The following is a 21,244-nucleotide window of genomic DNA, read 5'->3' as shown; positions in this document are numbered from 1 at the left end:
TCTATGCAGATAATGTGTGGGGAGCTGAGAGCATGCATACTTAATCACATTGATAGGACGGTTGCTGTGCTCAATGGCCACGATGATGCCTCCAGAATCCAAGATGGTATAGTAGTGTGGTCCTTCCAGCATCTTTGCCCAGGAGTAACCGCCATCATCTGAGATGTACACATCTGGGACCATCACCGAGATGGCATCTCCCACACTACCTGAAAAGTAATTGACCATTAGCATCCATTAGCAAAGAAGCCGAGAGGATTTACTGACAAGAGGAAAACTTTTGAGTGAATTTACTGTATTTGTCACCAGGCCTGTTGTAGTAGAATGACGGCCATCAAAGCCTAGCTGCTGCTCTTGCCAAGCCCAAAGAATTGTTGTAATACAGGAAATTCTATCAAAGGATCATATTCTAGTCACCTTAAGCTGTACATGTGACACAGCTTAGCATTGTCTCAGGGAATCGCAAGTTGAGGTACTGCCCAGGTCAGATTGGGTTATACCCACATTTATGAGAGATTGTCTTGATTAATGATTGACAGGGCAGGGACCCAGCCCTCTGTGAGCACCATCAATCCTCTAGGCAGGTCACTTTGAGTTGTATAAGGAAGTTAGCTAAAGATCAGCCTGTGAAAGATCAGTCAGGCGCAAACAGGCTCCTCCCTGATCCCTGATCTGACTTCCTTCAATGATGAACTGTAACCTGGAAGTATAAGATGAAATAAATCCTTTCCTCCTCAAGTTTCATTTGGTCAGAGTGGTTTATCACAGCAACAGAAAGAAAACTGGAACAAAACACAAAAGCCACCTACTTTGAGGGTGAGCTCATGGTGTGTGTGTGTGTGTGTGTACGAGTGCACGCACAAGCTCAAAGGCAGTGCAGTCTCCCTGTGCTTGGTGACTCAGTCCATAATGGTGAGAGGGAGGGCTCCTTACCATGAGCGATCACAATGCCCACGGCATTAGGCTCAGAGAGTGGGGCCATCGGGACGTTTAGCTTCTGGGAGATGCTATAAGAAGCATGGATGTGAAGGCTGCACTGTGAAGAGAAATCAAAGCCCAGATTAAAACCAAAGGCTTGACGGCCTCAATCCTTTCACAGACGCAATAAGACTGAATTGAACTTAAACCTCAGTGGGCTGATTTAAAAAAACAAACAAACAAACAAACAATAACAAAAAACAACCTGGTAGAATTTATTTAATAAAATGTATTATCTGGCTTTTTAAGTTTACTCTTAGTATATTCTCAATCAGCCTTCAGAACCTCTTCATCCTGTAAAACTGAAACCACCACTTTTAAAGCAACAAACCACTTCTGTCTCCTGTAGCCTGAGAAACCATGTCCCACTTTTTGTCTCTGTAGATCTGACTACTCTAGGGTCCCTCTAGGATAGTCATTCATAGGAATGAACCCCACAGAAAACGTCTTTTTATCATGGGCTCATTTCACTTATAACAATGTCCTCAGGGTTGACTTATATTAGAGCATTTGTCAGAATTTCCTTCCTGTATAAGGCAAAATAATATTCCATCTTGAGTAGGGGTGGGGAGTATATATTATATTTTATTAGCCGATTCAACTATTGATGGGGTTCTACCTCTGTGGCTACTGTAAATTGTGTTACATAGACAGCTGGCACAATTGTTTTATTAAGATTCTGTTCTCTTTTTTTTTTCCCAGCTGGGGATTGTAACCAAAAGCTTTACACCGATTAGGCAAGTACTCTACAACCAAGATACATCCCTAATCCTTATTTTTAAATTTTTATTTTTATATTAGGTCTTACTAAATCACCTAAGCTGGCTAGTTGGCTGTTCTCCTGCCTCAGCTTTCCCTAGGGGTTGGGATAACAGACATAGGAGACCATGCCTAAGCGCACTTATGTTTTATATGAGCCCAGAAGTGGAACTGATGTACAGGTTAATGTTTCACTGAACACAGATGTCAAAATCCTCAACAAATACTAGCAACTAAATTCAACAGCATGCTGCTATACACCATGACCAAGTAGGAGTCATCCTTGGAGTGGCAGGATGGTTCAAAGACATGAAAATCAGTTTATATGATATAGCACATTTTGCAGAATGGAGGATAAAAAAACATATAGTAATCTACATAGACATCTTCAGAGATGTTTGATAAAAATCAATGTTTTTCTGTGATAAAAAGGAACCCTCAGACTGTGAAATACCAAAGCAATCAAATAAAAGAAGAAGGGGAAATGGGTCACATTGCCCTACAGTGCTATAAAGCTACAGTCATCCAAACAGCACGGTGTTGCTATAAAAACAAACATACATGCCAAGGGAACAGGGCAATCATAAACCCACACATGTATGTCTAATTAATACTTGACAAAGAAATTGAGAACACATGAAAAAATTATAACTTCAATAAATGTTGCTGGGGAAACGGGATATCTACATTCAAAAGAAGGATTTGAACTCTGATTTCATATGACCTAAAAAATTGACTCTAAGTAGTTAGAGGTGAATGTAAGACTAGAAACTAAAATGCTCGCAGAGAACACAGGAAGGCTTCCTGACAGTCTAGGCAGCAACTTTAGATTTGATCCTGGGAACACACATAACAAAGAACAAAAATGTACAAATGAAGTCACATCAAATAAAGTGTTTCTGCAAAGGGAACGGCAGAAGGGTGAAGTGACGGTGGACAGAACAGAGTTGTCTGCACACTACACAGAGGACAAGGGACTGCATGGCAAGACACAAATACCTAACTTAAAAAATGGGCAAAGAGCCGGTAGTGGTGGCGCACACCGGTAGGATTTGCTGAAGGAGGCAGAGGCAGGAGGATCACGAGTTCGAGGCCAGCCTGGGCTACACATTAAAAAAAGAAAAAAAAATGGGCAAAGAACAATGAAGCCATTCTTCAAAGATGGCAAATAGCCAGGTGGTGTTTGAAGAAGTGTCTAGTGTCATTAATTGTCAGGGAAAAGTACATAAAACTACAGTGCATCGTCTAGTCATACTTGTTAGAATGGCTGTTACCAAAAATACAAATGGTAACAAATATTGCTTAAAGTGTCGGGGAAGGGCAATCCTTTCATGGTGTTGGGGAAAGGTAACTGAAGCTGTCACCACACAAAATGTTGTGGTGTTTCCTCTAAAATGTAAAGACAGGGGTGCCAGCAAGTCTACTTAGTGGTGTTTAGCTAAGAGATGAAGTTAGAACCTCGAGGCAATGATAACTACAGTCTACATGCACTGTGGCTTGAGATAGAGAACCAACCTATGTATCTTCTTCTTCTTTTTTTTTAATGATCTATTTCTATTTTATATGCATTTGATATTTTGTCTGCATGCATGTGTGTGTGAGGGTGTCAGGTCCCTAGAACTGGAGTTACAGAAGTTATGAGCTGCTGTATATGGGTGCTTTGAATTCAATCTGGATCCTCTGGGAGAGCAGCCAGTGCTCTTAACTGCTCAGCCATCTCTCCAGCCCCCAATCTATGTATCTTTTGCTAGATGAATGCATAAAGAGAGAACACAGTACATGCACAATGGGATGTTTGTCATTCTTATACAGGAGAGCCTGCTGTCTGCAACCACATGGATGAACCTGGGAGGCGGTATGCTATATAAAATAAGCCAGGCATGAAAGACAAATACCACATGATGTCACTTAAATGTGGAATTGTCAGAAACCACTAAACTCATCAAAGCAGAGAGCACAGTGGAGGCTGCCAGGGATCAGGAGGCAAGACGGGTACGAGCGATGTTGGCCCAAAGGTTCTAAAGTTTCTATTTTGGACAAGTAAGTTCTGGAGAGCTGGTAAGCATCGCGGACAGCATCCTGTAAACTGTGAAACAAACTTGAAATCTGCTAAGAGAATAGACCTAAACGCCCGCATCGCACATAAGAAAAAGATGGCTGAGTTAACTGATGTGTGCATTGATTAGCTTGACTATGGTCATGTATACAGATAGGGAAATGTCAAACCATTTAATGTCAAATATATGCCATTTAAATTTATCAACGATACCTCAATGAAGCTGAGGAAAAAAACAAATGTCAGAAAGCAGGCAAATGTGTGAAAGTTTAACAGCGAGTGCCGTTCAAGAGGCTCAGGTGAGCCAGGAGTGTAACGTCAGCACTTAAAAGACAGAACTCCCAGCTATGGATATGTATGAGCACGGGATTAGCCTGGTCTACACAGGACCAGTCAGAGCTGCGCATGAGATCCTGCTTCAAACTGGCAGACAGATAAATCTCAAACGGTCACAGCAGTAAACATGATGCCTTTGTACTTTGCAAAAGGCTAAGCCAAATGTTAGTGGAATAAGAAGGATGACTGGTTCTAACTGGATGGGGGCTACGGAGGCCTGGGACTACTGCAGATTATAACTAGCTGGAGTTTGGGGAGACAGACATGACTTCTGTGAAGACACTGAGAGGCCACAGAGGGTGTGTGGAGAACAGCAAGGGTGTGTCAGTGAGGAGAGGTGGACAGAGCCAGGCAGGACAAAGCCTTCATTCACTAGAGGGGCGCAGTCTTTATCCAGGAAAGCGGAACCAAGAGAAGGTCCTGAAGGGAGAGGCAGAGGAGCCAGAAGGCCTCAAGGAGAGAAGAGGCCATCACCCCTGCCTCGGGAATGGTGAGCTGGGCAGGGGCAGCGCAAGTCCAAGGCAGAACAGAAGAAGGGTGAAGAAGACAGAAGCAGATGCTTTAAGTATGGATACAAAGGGAGAGTGTGAGACTCCTCACAAAAAAACTCCAGGCTAGAGAAGCAGAGTGGCCCCGTGTGCAACAGATCTGAGAGGAATGTGGGAACAACCAGCTCACTGTTGTTGAACTAAGTTCTTCCAGGCTGTACCTACCCACACCTATAATATATATAGTATAATATGGTAATGTTATGAACGGCTGTTCTTTAACTCCTGAAGGACTTCTAAGGCCTTACCCTTGAATGTAGACCCTTAGCTAACAATCAGTACATCTGTCCATTCTGTCTTTCCTCAGAAACTTGGTAAAATGGTTGTTACTCCATTTTGTTTTTCTTTGAAAAAGACAGGTAACCTGCAGTGCCTTGGCCTTTCCATACAGTTCCTATTCACAAATCCTACATGAACTCATTATTCTTTTTTCCAAGCCTTCCACCCTCGCCTGTGGACCCTGACCGAGAATGAGATCCCCTCAGGGAAAAGCTTAGCACTAGCAGGAATGGGGCGGGCTGCCTGCTTTTCTGCCCACACAGATGATGGCTGGCTCCAACAAACCTCATTCTTGTTCTTTGCAGTAGCATCACACTTGCTGTTCTCCGGCTTCTGCAGGTGCTCCCACCGTCCTCCCTGGTCAAAAGTGATCATGCTCTGAATGGAGTTATCTAAATGTGGAAAGAGTAATGTAAGCCCAGTGCATTGAAGAAGAGTGATGTAAGCCCAACCCACTGGGGGTCTCAGTCAGCCAGCGACAATGGAGATGTTCCTCTCTCCTGAGGAACCACATCCATCCATCCATCCATCCATCCATCCATCCATCCATCCATCCATGTATGTTTTCATATAAATGCATATTCTACGTTGAGCACATTTCCCCCTTTCTTACCCCCTCCCAGTCCTCTGACTCTGGAGCCCCACCTTAACACCTTACACAGTAGGTGAGTAACAGGCCAGAAGAGGGTTACCATCTGAATGCCCCAGCTAACTCCAGAAACCACCTGGAACTGTTGCTACTGAGAAACCCCAAAGCTCTCTTTTATGCTAAAATTTGGATCTTAAATTCCCTCCTCCCTGTTCAGGTATTCACAGCTTGGTTGCCAGACTGAGACTAGGCCAATGGGTGGAAGTTCAGTCACTGGGGCTGTGTCCTTGAAGAGATGTCATGATCTTTGTCTTCCCATGTCTGAGGTGATGGGTTTTGTCTCTATTATACATGATGTGGTGCTGAAGACCTAAAAGCAGTGGGGATAACCAGCCACAGGTGGAAACTGCTAGAACTGTGAGCAAGATAAGCTTCTGCAGCTGGCTGGTGTGGCGCACACCTTTAGTTACAGGCACGCAGAGCGCTGAGTTGAAGGCCAGCCTGGTCTACAGAGTAAGTTCCAGGACAACCAGGACAGAGCTACACAGAAAAAAAAAATGCTCTTTATAAATTGATTGTCTCACAAATTCTAAATTCTATTTTAGTAACTGAAAGTCAACGCACTGATAAGTATGAAGAAGCAAACGTTCATTCTTCTTCACTGTGTGATGCCTTGGAGAAAAATCTAGGCAGGGATCCTAATTTTTACTCAAAGGCATGACACCAAGCTTATTTTAGGGATTCTCCAGATTACTTATGTCTACTCCTAGATTAATAACTTCTAATTAGGATTTTGTTCCCAGCATCCAATATCCTATCTGTCCTACCTAGGGTCACTACTGCTGTGATGTATCACCATGACCAGAAGCAAGCTGGTGAGGACAGGGTTTGTCTTACACTTCCACACTGCAGTCCATCACTGAAAGAAGTCAGGACAGGAATTCAAACAGGGCAGGATCCTGGAGTAGGAGCGGATGCTGAGGCGGCATGGAGGAAGGCAGCATGGCAGCATGAGGGGCGCTGCTTACTGGCTGGCTCCACATGGCTCCTTCATCCTGCCTTCTTACAGACCAGGACCAGTCCAGGGATGGCACCACCCACAATGGTCTGGGGTCTCCCCATAAATTAAGAAACCGCCGACAGCCCGAGCTTGTGGAGGCATTTTCTTATTGAGGTTCCCTCCTCTCCGATACTTCAGCTCGTATCAAGTTGACATAACACTGGACAGCACACCATCCCTCTGAAGTCCTTTTCTTTTACAAAATGTTAAATTGCATTTATTTAACTATCTGTGTGAACATATGCCACAGTGTGCGTGTGGTTGTAGGACAGCTTTGGGGAATCTGTTCTCTCCTACCACGTGGTCCCAGGGATCAGCCCTAGGTCATCAGGCTCAGCAGCAAACACATGCACCTGCTGAGCCATTTTCCCAGTCCTCCCTCTCTTCTTTTCAGCCCAGTGTCTCCTTCCTACGCTCTCAATCATATAAACTGCTGTGGTTTAGGTACAGAAATGATATGCTCTCAAGTTTCAAGGTACATCAACCAGGAAGGCAGATGGAGGAAAAATCATTTATTCAACAAACATTTATTGAAAGGTCTGTATTTAAAAACCACTGTATGCCTCTGGGAATGACACAGACTGAAGACCCTGTGAGGGACTAGTGAAAGACTCATTAGGAAAAGCACTTGCTGCACATGCCCGAGGAGCTGAGTCTGAGCTCCAGAACCAACAAGAGAAGAAAAAAACAGCTCCTGAAGGCTGTCTTCTGGGCACACAGGAATATGTGAACACGCATGCACGAGTGTGGCACACATCACCATCATCACTGCCACCACCATCAGCACCAAAAGCTTATGAAGTGTGAATTCCAGTGGATGAAACAGATATTAGAGATGGTGCATATGTGAAATTACACAGATGCAGGGCAAATGACATACACTAAGTGCTCTGGAAAACCTTTTAGACACCTAAGGAGGACTGGAAATGTGTGCAAGGATGGGAGTGGATATGAATTTAAAATAGGCTAGTATAGGCAATTCTCCTTCAGAACGTAACACAGGAGCAAAGACTTGAAGAAGCACTTAGCCTGGCGGACACCTGAGGAAACTGACCTCCTGGCAGATCTGTGAGGGATGGATGTATGTACCTGGTCTGTTTGAAGACTGGCAGGGAGACAGTGTGAGTGCCACAGAGCAAATGAAGGAGAAAAAGATGGAGGTGAGGTCAGGGAGGGAAAGAGGAACCAGTGTCACTTGGGACCTCATAGGCCATTGCAAGTTATGTATGGCAGAAAAACAGCCTTTACCTCCTGCCAAAACATAGACACATAGAGAAGTTTTAAAGGTCTTTGTCCTTGGAAGTGATGTGTTTCCTTACATAGAGCCTTAGCAGAGGGAGCCCTATAAGTAGAACACTGGTCTATAGAACTTTGGCTGGCCTAGTAATATAGTTTACACACAGTAATATAGACTGATTCAAGTTTGGGGTCATTCTTCCAGACCTAGCCCTCCAAATACAGAAGACCCATATTGTACACTAGCCAATATGGACCCCCCTCTTCCCACTGTTGCTTTGCTCTGTCCTGCATAATTTCTTTACACAATAAAGCTACAATGTAAAAGAGTAGTCTTATTGGCTAGGCAACCACGTAATTGGGGGCGGGGAAGGACCATGAGGTTCCTCTGAAGACCTCAAACCCTAGCCCACTGAGCTGCGCTGAGCCTCACCTTCTGAGAGCGTGCTTGTTATATAGACCCCGCGGAGGGAGGTCACGTTGGTAAAGTCGGTCTCCCCGCCTGTGGTGGTATAGAGATGTCTGTCCAGAGACTTGGAGTAGACAATGCCTCGGTCATCAGAGGTAAAGATTGTGCCAAACCCGGTATCTGACATGTGCAAAAAACCAAAAACACTGAGACTTGGGAGGAAACAGAACAAAGCAGTAGTCTAGTCATGATCTGGCCTGGCAGCAGATCTGTTAATCACTTTCACAGTAAGACTCAGACTTGAGTGGACTCACAGTTTCACATTCAAAGTCTTCAAGTTTGTCTTTAATTCTAGCACTCAAGTTAGAGGCTGGAACACAGGAGAGAGATGTTGCATTTGCTGCCTGACATAATCAGAAAAGCTCTTCTCAGGTATATTGTGCCGGCATATGCATTGTATTTAGATTCCCACTTCATGTTTCTAAATCTTTGTACTTTAGAATACTTTTCAAACTATCTTTGTTGAAGGATCTTTAAAAAATTCCAATATATCACAATATATCACAGGTAAGTTTATATAAAAAATTATCACTAGAAAAGTAAAATAGGAAAGAGACAAAATGTCAGCCCTAACTTTTTATAATTATGTTTAGAAGACAAAAAATTGCTTTATCAAATGGTTACGAATTTCTAAACTGGGTAAAGTGCCGCATACTTGTAATTCCAGCATCCAGGAGATTACGGCAGGAGCACTGTGAGTTTGAAATCATCTGGAGTATAGAATGAGTCCGTCCCTGTCCCCACAAAACATCAAACAAACAAAAAATGGCTCCTGAATATTTCCTGGTTTTACCTGGTCACAGACCAGCTTGAAACCCAGTACCACTGAACAGGTACCCACAGCTGCTCTGGGAAGCGCTCCCCTAAAGCATTAAACCACCCTCACAGACTACTGTAGGCACCAGAACAGCAGCCTTTCAAAGACGCAGCACATTATCTCTGGGATATTAATAAACTTCTTGGGGTAAGAGGAAGACTTGACATAAAAGGGAAAGGTTCTCAGAGCAGAGCCCAAAGCTGAAACCTCTACGCATTCAAGGGTGTGCCACTAAACGGCTCTTACCTCCAGGTTCATCTACATGCATGAATACCATGTCCTCATTGGCTGCCAGAATAGAATAGAATTGTTCCTGCCCCACAGAAGGAAGCTGTGCCATGCTCCATGTGTCCCCTTGGTCTGTTGACACATGGATCCTTCTTGTTGTATCCTAGAATAAAGATACCAATATCTACGTTTTTAATCTTCTGTAAAGATGTCATGTCAAGGACATGAATAGAAACATTTTTAAAATAGTTATATTAATAATTATTTCCTCAGTGGGTGCAGTTGCAACAAAGGGCCTGTGCCAATTCTCAAGGTAACTTCTAATCCCCTCTAGGCAATGAAAGAGTCCCTTCTCTCCTGCCTTTCTCTGGCTCCTTCATTCTGGTATGGTCCTCCCAATGGCTGATATTCCATCTCCTTCAACAGAGCTAAGGACGAGTCTGGACCGTCACTAACTAGGTTGGCTCTATATCATTTGCAAATACTTGCTTGAAATTCTCAAAATGATGATTTGATTGGCACTTAAATGTTCTGTGCCTTTAAGATAGCCCTAGCTTTAGATAATTAATCCAAAGGATTAGGTAACTGATGGTCTAAAAGATAAGAATGAAATCCGTAGCTGGGCTGTGGTGGCGCACGCCTTTAATCCCAGCACTTGGGAGGCAGAGGCAGGCGGATTTCTGAGTTCGAGAGTTCGAGGCTAGCCTGGTCTACAGAGTGAGTTCCAGCTAGGGCTACACAGAGAAACCCTGTCTCGAAAAAAAAAAAAAAAACAAAACGAAAAAAAAAAAAAAGAATGAAATCCGTATCCATGTTCATAGACCACAGGGGACAGTCAAGATGAGACACACTTCTAAGGAATTCTCACCACAGCCATAAGAAGGAGATATGCACAGGCTAGAATATGGACAAAGAATCCAAAATTCCTGTAATTTTGCGTGAATTTGGCTGGCAAAAGAGTCTGTTAGGAAGGCCACTAAATCCTAGTCTCTGTTAATTAAAACAGTTACATGAGACCAGCAGGCATAGCTCAGCGGTCACAGCTGTGTACGCTTCTCCATCCCCAGTTCCCTCCTTTAGCCCCACTACTTCAATGAAAGCGATCCTATCCATCAATCCACTCTTCCAGCCCAGTGGGTAATTCTCAGAGTTCACTGTAACTCAACATCTCACATGAGTTTGCCAAACTGGCCACTACTGCCTCAGGAAACACTTTCTTCACTTGACTTTTGCAGCTGCGTAGTGTCCTGATTTCCCCTCCCTCACCCCTTCCTCCCACCCAGACTTCTCAGCTGGATTCTTCTTTTCTTTGAAACCTTCAGTGGAAAGGTGCCTCAGGGTTTGTTCAATCCTCCCACCTCTTCTCTACCTCCCCATCCTTCAGAAAAACGCACCCAGTCACGAGACTTTAAATACCATGTAATTTGGGAAGATTCATAAATATGAACACCAACGTGACATTTCATCTCAGATATATAGTAGGATTTTTATATCCAACACAGTGAATTCTTGGTTTCTCTCTCACAAACCTGTTCCTCCTATAGCCTTTGCTATGGCAGAATACAGCCCTGCCATTTATACAAAGACTTGAAAGTTTCTTGTAGCTTTAATTTTTTCATCTCACAGGGAGATCTAAGGCACTAGCTCATCCAACTGCAATACATTTAAACACACACAGAACAGTCTCATCCCTTCTCCCTCACCCACTGGGAACAGCCTGGTTCCAGCTCCCATCTCCTTTGCCCCTTGAATGCTTGACAGCCTTCTGCTGTTTCCACCCTTACCTTCTCTCAAACAGAATCTCTTATGGAATGTATGGAAAAGCCCACAGTTATACTCTCAAGCACACCTATTCTGCTACAGTGGAAGCTCAGTCATAATATGGCCCACTTGGAGAATAAAAGCCCCATGGCTACAGCTTCCCACTCCATCCTGGCCCACTTCCCATGCTCTCCAGGGCTCCGGCCACACTGCCACTCTCCTCATATTCAGGAAGCCTGGGAGTCTGTCTCTGTCCTTGCTGATTCCATATTTGCTTTCCTCCCAGATATCCACACAGGGATGTCCTCTTCAGGTCACTAAGGTCACCGAGATCCCACCCAAGCACATGGTCTGCAGTAGTGCAGCCAGTTCCTGCTGCTCCTCACCCGCCATGCTGCTTCAGTTCTTCCTAGACAGACTTACTGCCATGGTGGCCAGTAGGAATGGCCCCCACAGGCTCATGTGTTTGAATGTTTGGTCCATGGGGAGTGTGCTACTTGAAAGGGATGAGGAGGTGTGGCCTTGTTGGAGGAAGTGTGTCACTGGGGGTGGGCTTTGAGGCTTTCAGAAGCTCAAGCCAGACCCAGTGTCTTGCTCTCTCTTCCTGCTGCCTGCCAATCCAGATGTAGAAAACTCAGCTACTTTTCCAGCACCAAGTCTGCCTACATGCTGCCATGGTTCCTGCCATGATAATAATAGACTACACCTCTGAATTGTAATGGCTTATGGTTACAGCCCCAATTAAGTGTTTTCCTTTATAAGAGTCAACATGGTCACGGTGTTTCTTCACAGCAATAGAACATTAATACATTTGCTTAGCAAGATCTTCCCCACTTGAATACAAGCTCAGCGAGTAGGGTATGTATTTATTAATTTACAGCTATCTTATGGTATCTAGACTACTACCCAGAACATTGTATATTTTTAATTATGACTATAAAATAATATGCACATGAATTGCTTTCTTTGCCCTCCAGATATTCATGTCTGGGTAAAACAAAACACTGGACCTACAAATCCCCAAACAGGGACTAGTCACAGTTACAAAAGGCTAAAGCCCCTAGTAAGCCCTGAGACTCAGTCAGCCTCTGTAGACAGAATCTCTCCCAAGCTTTTACACAGATATTTAAGATCATAGGGCTGGCAAGATGGCTCAGTGGGTGAAAGTGTTTGCCATCAAACTTGATTCCTTGGATGTACATGGTGTACAGAAGGAACGGACTCCTGGAAACTGTCCTGATCACCACACATTTGCTGTGGCATGTGTGTGTCCAACACTAATATCACACACAGACCAAATAAACAAATAAACGTAAAAAAAAGTAAAAGTCTGAAAGAAGACAAGAAACACTATCAGGACTACATACTGAAAATATCCATACGGTGTGTGTTAGCAGGGATGCCAGATCCCAGCAAGGCAAATACTTACCTTATCAGCCATCACAGAGGCAAAAAGGAAACGGCCCCCAAGACCAAATGAGTAGATTTTGACGCCAATGGTTTTGAAGGTTTTCCCTAAGTCGGATGTTCTCCATAATTCCAGGGCACCAAGATCAGCTTCTTAAACAAGACAAAATATTGATTAAAATTTCACTTACTGGCAAGTCTTGCTCACACAGCTGCTCTAGAATTGCTTCTATTTTAATACAGAAGAAACATTTTAAATCCACTGTGTGTTGATCCGGTGAGAGCATAGATATGGCATGCCATCATACACAGAGAATTTGCATTTGGGCTTTACTTCTGAGAGGTTTTCTGAGCGTTTATGACTCAAATGCAGTGTTGTATAACAAGTGACAACCTGTACTCTTCATGTCACACTTTAAAATGATCTTATTGTTTTAAATGATCTTGTTTGAGTCTTTCCTTCACTGCTTATCGTCTAACACCCTTACATTACTGTTCCATGAAAGGAAGCCCTGGGTGTTTTGTTCTGTCCTTAGACTAGTGTTTAGCCTACAGCAAGGACTCAGATATTTGTTGCATGAATTTAAAAAAAGATTTTGCTTTCTGCTTGGAGACTGTAGCATAGACTGGGAGGCCAATAGCTCAGCCATCATGATAACAATTCATCTTTGGCAGGAATCACCGTGCATGTCTGTTTCCTATTGTTTACAGCCTAGTGTTTGTCTTATCTTCATGGCTGCTATGGTTTAGATACAAAATGTCCCCCCAAGCCTCACGTGTTTAATGCTCGGTGCTTTTAGGGAGTTGTGGCATCTCTGGGACTGTGTGTCACTGAGGGCAGGACTTGAAGGTGGGTTTTTACTTCAGATTCGGGCAAAAGCTCTCTGCTTCCTGATCCACTAAGATATCAACAAGCAGTGGCTGAGAGGCCCTGCTGCCACGCAGGGCTGCTCCACTGGGACATTCTCCTGGCCACTGTGTACTGTACCCCAGTAATTGTAAACGAGGGTAAGCTTTCCTTATCTAAGTCATGCTGTAAACTCCCACTGCCAGGGACAGAGCTGCTTCAGTCACCATGTCTCCTCCACCATTATGGACTGTACACTCTAAACTGTGAGCCAAGGTAACCCCTTGGCCCTGAAGTTGCTCCTGTCAGTATTTTATCAATGTGGTCGTTTGAGAAAGCTCCCATAGGCTCCTGTATTTGAACGCTTAGTCATCAGGGAGTGGCACTACTTAAGAAGGATTAGGAGGTGTGGCCTTGTGGGTCTGCATGTCTCTTGCAGGTAGGCTTTGAGATTTCAAAAGCTCGAGCCAGGTTCAATGTCACTCTGCCTGTGGATCCAAATGTAGAACTCTCAGCTACTTCTCCAGCACCATGTGTACCTGTGTGCTGACATGCTCCCTGCCATGATGATAATGAACAAACTCTCTAAAACTGTAAGCCAGCCCCAATTAAATGGTTTCTTTTATAAGAGCTGCCATGGGTATGGTGTCCCTTCACAGCAATGTGACAATGACTTAGACAGTCAGTGATGAGAAAAGTATTTAGTACAGGAGTCTGGTATCAGAGGGTGCACTGTAGTGACGGACTGACCATGTTTGAGGGACGTGTAAGAGTTTGGAGCTCTGGTACGTCTAGCTACATGAATGCTACGAGCACAGGTCAGTGGATCACTCTGGTGAGAATTCATAAAAAGCAGAATTCTGAAAGAAATGTTCTGAGAGGAACGTAGACACGAAGGCCAGACTTAAGAGCTCTATTGGGAACTGGGTTAGAGAGCACTTATGTTACATTCTGGTAAAAAAAATCTACTGTGGTCTGCCTATGAGCTCAAATTTTGGGTAAGACTGCTAACTAGTGGACTAATTTATTTGACCGAGATCTACAGGCGGCTTAGCATTCATATTGTGCTATGGTTACTGCTCCCTGTGTGTGTAGTCAGGTTTAAAGTGAGAATTCAAAGGCAACTGTGGAAAAAGATGTGAAACATATTTAGTTTGCTGAAGAAAGAAACAAGAGCAAGACAGATGAGGCAATGTGGTTGTGATTGTTAAAGAGACTCGTGGAGCCGTGAAAGCAAAGCCAGGCGCCACACCAGGAGAGCAGCCACACCAGGAGAGCAGGAGAAGTGCCTTGAGGGCAGGACCCCACACAACGAAGCCTCTAGGGCAAACCCCGCAAAGTCATTTGCAAACTTTCTTTCAAAAAGAGTATGCCTGAGAACATGAGCCTCTGGGACACCTTGGTTCATCTGCAGGCACTTAGAGGGCACTTGCAGCTGTTGACCAAGGTAGACGGGTAGATACATCTCTAGATAGCTGGAGACTTTCAGCATTGTCCATGTGGTGGTTTTACTGTAGGCAGAATGCAAGAGCAATGAGCCATCAAGATCTGTCTCATGAAAGAGACCAGAGTCCAGGCAATGTTAGCTGGGCTGGAATCTCCTCAGGGAGACCCTTAGGGACCAATGCATGCAGCTGTGGAAGCGAAGCTTAAGGTGCAAGGGCAGACCTCAGGATGCTGGGAATGCAGACACATGCTGAAGGAGGCTGGAGCCCAAGGGAGCTGTCCCAGGAAAGGCTATACATGCCACAGGTAACAGGAGCTATAGGAGAAGGGTCATTCAAGGTCTCAGAAGCTCCAATGATCCCACCATGATGCCCAGATGTGGGCATGGAGCTGCAGAGTATGCTTCTCTAGAGTCTGCTTCTCTGATGGGTTTGGTCCTTTGCTTGTCTCTCCATGCTGCCCTCCTATTCTTCCTTAGAAGTATATGAATGCCTGCCCTTGTATACTGGAAACATGCAACTTGGGTTTTGACTTTATACAAACTCACAGTTAAGAGACTGTCTTGGGTCTCGGAAGAGACATAGGATTTCAGAACAATGTTGGGACTATTAACGACAATGGTAACTTTTGATGTCGGACTAAACGTATTTTGCATTATACAATGACAGCCAACAGTGGCCCAGAGTGGAATGTTATAGTCTAAATGGGAAGTGTCCCCTCTAGACTCTGATGCTTGAGTATCTGTTGGTGGGGCTGTTCTGAGAGGTTGAGGAACCTTTCTCTTATCTTAAGCTGTATTTGTCAGGTATTTGGCCACAGTAATGAGAAAAGTAACACACAATTGCTAAGAGGAACTGTATCATTTTCATATACAGTTACATTTTTATTGACCTGTGCAGAATGAAGGAATTTAGTTGTACTTTCAAGATTTTAAAAGTAATTAGCAGCTTTGAATTTTCTATAGCTACTGAATTTGCAGGAAGATGAGAAAAATCTTTTGTTTCACCATACACAACCCAGAATGTTCTACCCTGAATGGATAGCAGAACATTCTTTTCTGGGTCTACAATATACTTACTGCAGGAGCCATTCACATGGGTGGTGAAGAAGATGATGTTGTTTGGTCCCCTATAAAGAGGCAAAAAGACAGGGATAAAAAATGGGTTCAGGCTACTGAGAGAGTATGTTGGCCTAGTCACAAAGTCCCTGGCATGGTAACAACCCTATCCACTGACAACAGCTGGCATGCTACTCACTGTGTTTAGTCCGGTTTACAGTGAGGATTCAAAAGGAGAAGTGGAGAAGCTGTGCTCCCATGGTCCCCTGGTGGGGCAGCCCACAGCCTGGGCTCTGTTGTCTCCTACCATCATCTACCTCATTGTGAGAATCTCCCAAGCCAGGCAGTGGTGGCTCACGCCTTTAATCCCAGCACTTGGGAGGCAGAGGCAGGCAGATTTCTGAATTCGAGGCCAGCCTGGTCTACAGAGTGAGTTCCAGGACAGCCAGGACTACACAGAGAAAACCTGTCTCGAAAAATCAAAAAAAAAAAAAAAAAAAAAAAAAAAAGAGAGAGAGAGAATCTCCCAGTCATACTGATGTACTTACACTCCAAATCTGCCTCTGGGGTCACACCATTTCCCCACAGTGAGATGCTTCTCTCTCATGTCACTAAACCATAACCTCATAACCTCAAAATCTTTCAGCACTGGCTTAAAGACTAGCCCTCCTGTTAGAATCTCATTGTCACTCTGACTGGAAGCCTTTTTTTTTTTTCTTGCAAAATTCTAGAGCAGTGAATTCTTAACAAGGAGAGTTCTGCCTCCTGGGAACACTTAGAAGTGTTTTTGGTTGGCACAGTTGAGGTGGGGAGAGAAGCGGGCAGGAGTTACTCCTGGCGTCTAGTAGGTACAAGCCAGGATGCTTTTAAACATTTCAAAGTGCACAGAGCATCTCCCTCAATAATGACCCCTGCAGCCTAGTACATCATTGATAATAAAGGCAAGAATCCCTGTTGGATTGACATTGTGACCCAGTGGATAAGATGCCAGCCTGTGAGAGGCCCTGTTCTAGAGCCCTGTACCCTACTACACCAACTGTTGGCCATTCATTTGTCCTCTAGTGAGTTATTTTAATTGCACAATGTGTGCCATACTGCACCTGCCACACAGACTGGCATCTTCAGATCGTTGCTAGGTTTTAGGCTTTGTGGTTTCCCATCTGAATTTAGCTCAGTGCTTTTTATGAGCTAAATAATTTAGTTCTTCCATCTCAAATAGACAACTAGGTCAGAGGTTGAATTATTTAAAATGAAACTTGGAAAGGCAGTTTGCAAGGAATGAGATCTAGGCCCTGATAGATAGCACTTACAGATTACATTAGTCAAAGGTTCTCGGTTTGAGCATGCTTTTTCAGAACTTTGGGGTGTAAATTCCAAGAGATCAAAGGTCTCAAAGGTAAGTTAGTTGCATCAGTAGCCTAGCTACCTTGAGTTTAAAGCTAAGCAATTATATTTCTTAAAAAAGTAAAATACCAGGGCTAGAGGGATGGCTTGGCAGTTAAGAGTGTTTGTTGCTCTTGCAGAGGACTTGGGTTCAATTCCCAGTCCTCATATGATGATTTACAACTGTCTGTAACTTCTATGCCTGAAGGTCTGATGCCTCTCCTCCATAGGCACCCCTCACACGATACACACACATAACCATATGCAAAACTCACAGGAGAAAAAAATTAAGGTAAAAAAAAAACCTTAAGTAAAGCTGGGTGTGATGGCACATGCCTTAATCCCAGAATCTCTGTGAATTCGAGGCCAGCCTGGTCTACAAACTGAGTTCTAGGACATCCAGGGCTACACAGAGAAACCCTGTCTCAAAAATAAACAAACAAACAAAAACCAAAAACAACAAAAAAAGGTGTTAACTTAGATCCCATATGACATCGTTCCTGTTAAGCCCTATCTTGTACCAACACCACTAATTCAAACACACACCATGAAATCAGATGTGCAGGTGTACAATAGTACAAAATCATTTGATTAGTGCTTCTGGAAAAGGCTACCTCATTTAAGTAGCATAACTAGTGTTTTAATTGATTTTTGTAGATATTTTTAAAATACGTACGATTTATTTCATCTGGCTCCCTAAGTGAAATGCATGAAACCCTAAAGAGTATGGGTCATCCCCACAAATATTAATCATATCAAGCCAGATGCTGCTGAAGAAAGTATTTTTCCTTGATCTGGCACAGTAATTTTGCCCTGAGTTTTGTCTGGTTTTTTCATAGTTTTCCTACCTGCTTCCAGCCTTCAGACTGTAAAGCTGCTGTGTGCTTGCTGCTATCAGCCCCATAGCTCATCTCTGGCAGCAATCTGCTACACACTGGGAAACCAGGTTACTGGACTTAATAAAATTTGTCAGTGCAAAAGAGACTCTGAACGCAGTTCTGAAAGCAGAATGTGTGAGGTCTGAGGCTGTTGGTTCAATCCTTGCTTCACCATCCTCCGTATTCTGCTGAGAAGCCTCCTCTCACCAAGGGAGAAACTGAAGCCCAGAGAGGGTAAGCCACTGACTAGTAACACAGCCAGGCTGGAACAAAGGCAACTTCACTGCTAAGTCAGAGCTGCCTCTGGTGCATGGTCTTTGGGCGGGCACTGAGGGGCAGGGCATGCTGCCAAGGGAAGGGAGTATTTTCACGCTGCAAATGGTGGCACTTGTGCAGTCTGGAAGCCCTTTCAGCTCTTCCTGAGTTTGCACTGAGTTTTATGCCACTAAGATGGAGTGCTAGACAAGAAAGTGTAAGCCTGACTACACAGACGTACCAAAGACCCCACATTAAAGCTCCATTTTCTGTTCCAATTGATGTTACCAGCTATGGAGAAAAAACTTTTGTAGACAGCAGTCACAGGCCTTATAACATTCACTGAGACAAAATCCTTTCCCAGCACAATTAGAAGCTCCTCCAGGTCCAGGTCTGTGTCCCAGCCCACTGTCTATCTCTCATGGGACCCTGAAGAGCACTTGGCACATAGCAAGTACTTGCTATTTATTCATGTGACTTTTGGCAGCTCTCAGGCTTAGGGCTCTGACAGATGGAGTCTTGCGTTACTCACCATTTGGCCAAACATACTGCTTTGTGGATTTCTTCCCATTTTTCCCCAAAATTCTTGGACACCCACAGGCCATTCTGAAAGATTATAAATGACTTATCAAAATTCCAGCTTTATTCTGTGCAGCTGTTTACATGACCTTTAATAATTCACAGCCAACCAGTCAGAACGGTAGAAACAAATACTGGAGCTTCCTGAGCAAAACACACTCACACACATATGCACACATATACACACAAGCATGTACACATGTACATACACATATACATACAAACATGTACACATGCATACACACACATACACCTCCACACAGATACAAGCATGCATATTACTTGGGTTCCTTCTGGTCTTAGCACTGAGAACAACAAATCATATAAAGTGCCCTGAGTGCCAGGCGCCATACCAGACATTGCATTCCCGCCTCTCAATGATCTTGAAGTTTATCAAGGGATATGACTAAGAAAGCTCACTACCATATGGTGTTATGGACGGGGTCCAGTGTGGAAGAGGGGCGCGCTGCACAGTGACAGTTGACTGAAGAACACCACACTGACAGAAACGACCAGTGCTATGCTCAAAGGGAGGCAGGAGCGCTGGTGAAGGAGACCAGCGAAGACTAGCAAAGGTAGGAAGGGCACAAACATGGTAGAGTATGAAGATAAAAAACAACGGTGCAGAATCCCGAGGTGAGAAGACGAGGGGCGCTCAGGCCTACGGACGGACCTGGCTCTCACTGTGCGTGATTTCCTAGCAGGACGGTACTCTAAGAGGGGGATGGCAGCTTCACCTTTTTTAGGTGACAACCATAGATGTGAATGGGAAAGATGGATGTCAGAGCGTCACAGCTAGAGGTCAGACATGAAGTAAGCAAGCTTGAAGTAGTTTAGTAAGAGTTAATGAGGTCTTCGACCTCAGCCTTGAGGAATGGGGTCAGGCAGAAACGAAGCCAGAGTAGAACTGACTTCTAACAGGTCAGTGTGTGTGTGTGTGTGCACGCATGTGTATGTATAAGTCAACAACATCATCAGGGTGGGGGCGGGGGTACATTGTGTCATTAATTACTATAGACATTGTAGGAGCACACATGAGAGAAGAGCAGTGAAGTTCAGGAGGGCCTGAGCCAGAGGTGCCTGTGGGACACACACTTGAAGATACCTGGGGTCAGCAAGACAGGAACCTGCTGGCCTACGGGCAGCCAGAGCAGGAAGTAAGATCTGAGAACCTTTATGAGTGGAGAATCAAGTAAAAGTGGCTGCTCAATGTCAGATGAACAGAAGGCAGTTAAGAGTCAGCTGACAGGAGTTTATGGAAAAGGCCAAGAAGGACCATCTAGAGAGGTAGAACAACCAAAGAAAATGGGGTCATAGAGCCAAGCAAAACGAGGCCCTCAAAAGTGGGACTGGATATAGCAGTTAAGAACGCGAGATCTGCCGGGCGGTGGTGGCGCACGCCTTTAATCCCAGCACTCGGGAGGCAGAGGCAGGCGGATTTCTGAGTTCGAGGCCAGCCTGGTCTACAGAGTGAGTTCCAGGACAGCCCGGGCTATACAGAGAAACCCTGTCTCGAAAAACCAAAAAAAAAAAAAAAAAAAAAAAAGAACGCGAGATCTGTCAGCTTCAATTCCACTGGCAACAGAGCTCACTGAGCAGCCTCAGTGGGGGTGGGACAGAAATACCCTGTATCATCAGAAAGTGACTGGGGCTCATCTAGGCAGAATGGGCCTTCAACTTCCTCTCCTCTGGTAACAATAATGACCTTAGGCAGATGACAATTTATACTTGTCCTTTGCAGCTCAAGAAAGACCACTGCAAACTGTTCTCCAGTTCACTATTCTAGCAGAGGATATCCATTCATCAAAAAACATACGACAGCAGTCATACATCACACATACCTGGAAGAGGCGGGCTACGGAAGTCACACCCAGATAGGAACAGAGTGTAAAAATACTGTTCATTGTAAGGGCACGTTGTAAAGAAGTCTAATGTAAACACCCTAGAAGATCCTTCAGAGTCAGTATATTTTGACACTGTAAACAAGGAAAGGCAAGTTCAACTGGACTTACTTCAGTGCTGAGAGCTAACAGGTAGTCGGAATTCTGAGGGCTGTACATCATCTGAGTCAGAGGATGAAAGGGGAGATCTGTCTGCACAAAGTTCTTGGCAAAGTCTGATGACCTGAACACTCTTCCTCCTCGGCTTCCCCCAGACACCTCTGCTGTTAATATCACCTGCCCAGGGAGAGGAGACATCAGGGTTAGGGAGTAACACTGTGAACACCTGGGAAGGTGGTGTGAGTGAGTGTGCATATGCTTGTGTGTGTGCATACA

At 44.3% G+C, this 21,244-nt stretch overlaps 1 protein-coding gene across 1 annotated transcript in view; it reads right to left on the bottom strand.

The window, feature by feature from the left end:
• Nucleotides 1-21,244, bottom strand: part of Sort1 (sortilin 1) — a 54,846-nt gene that overhangs the window by 16,161 nt on the left and 17,441 nt on the right. Inside the window, exons 5-13 of the mRNA XM_028757280.1 lie at nt 20,981-21,145; nt 18,922-18,995; nt 15,895-15,944; nt 12,546-12,676; nt 9,374-9,518; nt 8,275-8,430; nt 5,242-5,348; nt 934-1,036; nt 41-209 (exon numbers count right to left, since the gene is read on the bottom strand). Coding sequence (XP_028613113.1) covers nt 41-209; nt 934-1,036; nt 5,242-5,348; nt 8,275-8,430; nt 9,374-9,518; nt 12,546-12,676; nt 15,895-15,944; nt 18,922-18,995; nt 20,981-21,145 — 1,100 coding nt within the window. The remainder of the gene's footprint in view (nt 1-40; nt 210-933; nt 1,037-5,241; nt 5,349-8,274; nt 8,431-9,373; nt 9,519-12,545; nt 12,677-15,894; nt 15,945-18,921; nt 18,996-20,980; nt 21,146-21,244) is intronic.

Source organism: Grammomys surdaster, unplaced genomic scaffold (genome assembly GCF_004785775.1).
Source record: "Grammomys surdaster isolate TR1022 unplaced genomic scaffold, NIH_TR_1.0 126158, whole genome shotgun sequence".
In the NCBI taxonomy this organism is placed as follows: domain Eukaryota; kingdom Metazoa; phylum Chordata; class Mammalia; order Rodentia; family Muridae; genus Grammomys; species Grammomys surdaster.
The sequence above is the reverse complement of the archived record's forward strand: the minus strand, read 5'-3'. Positions and strand labels throughout refer to the sequence as shown.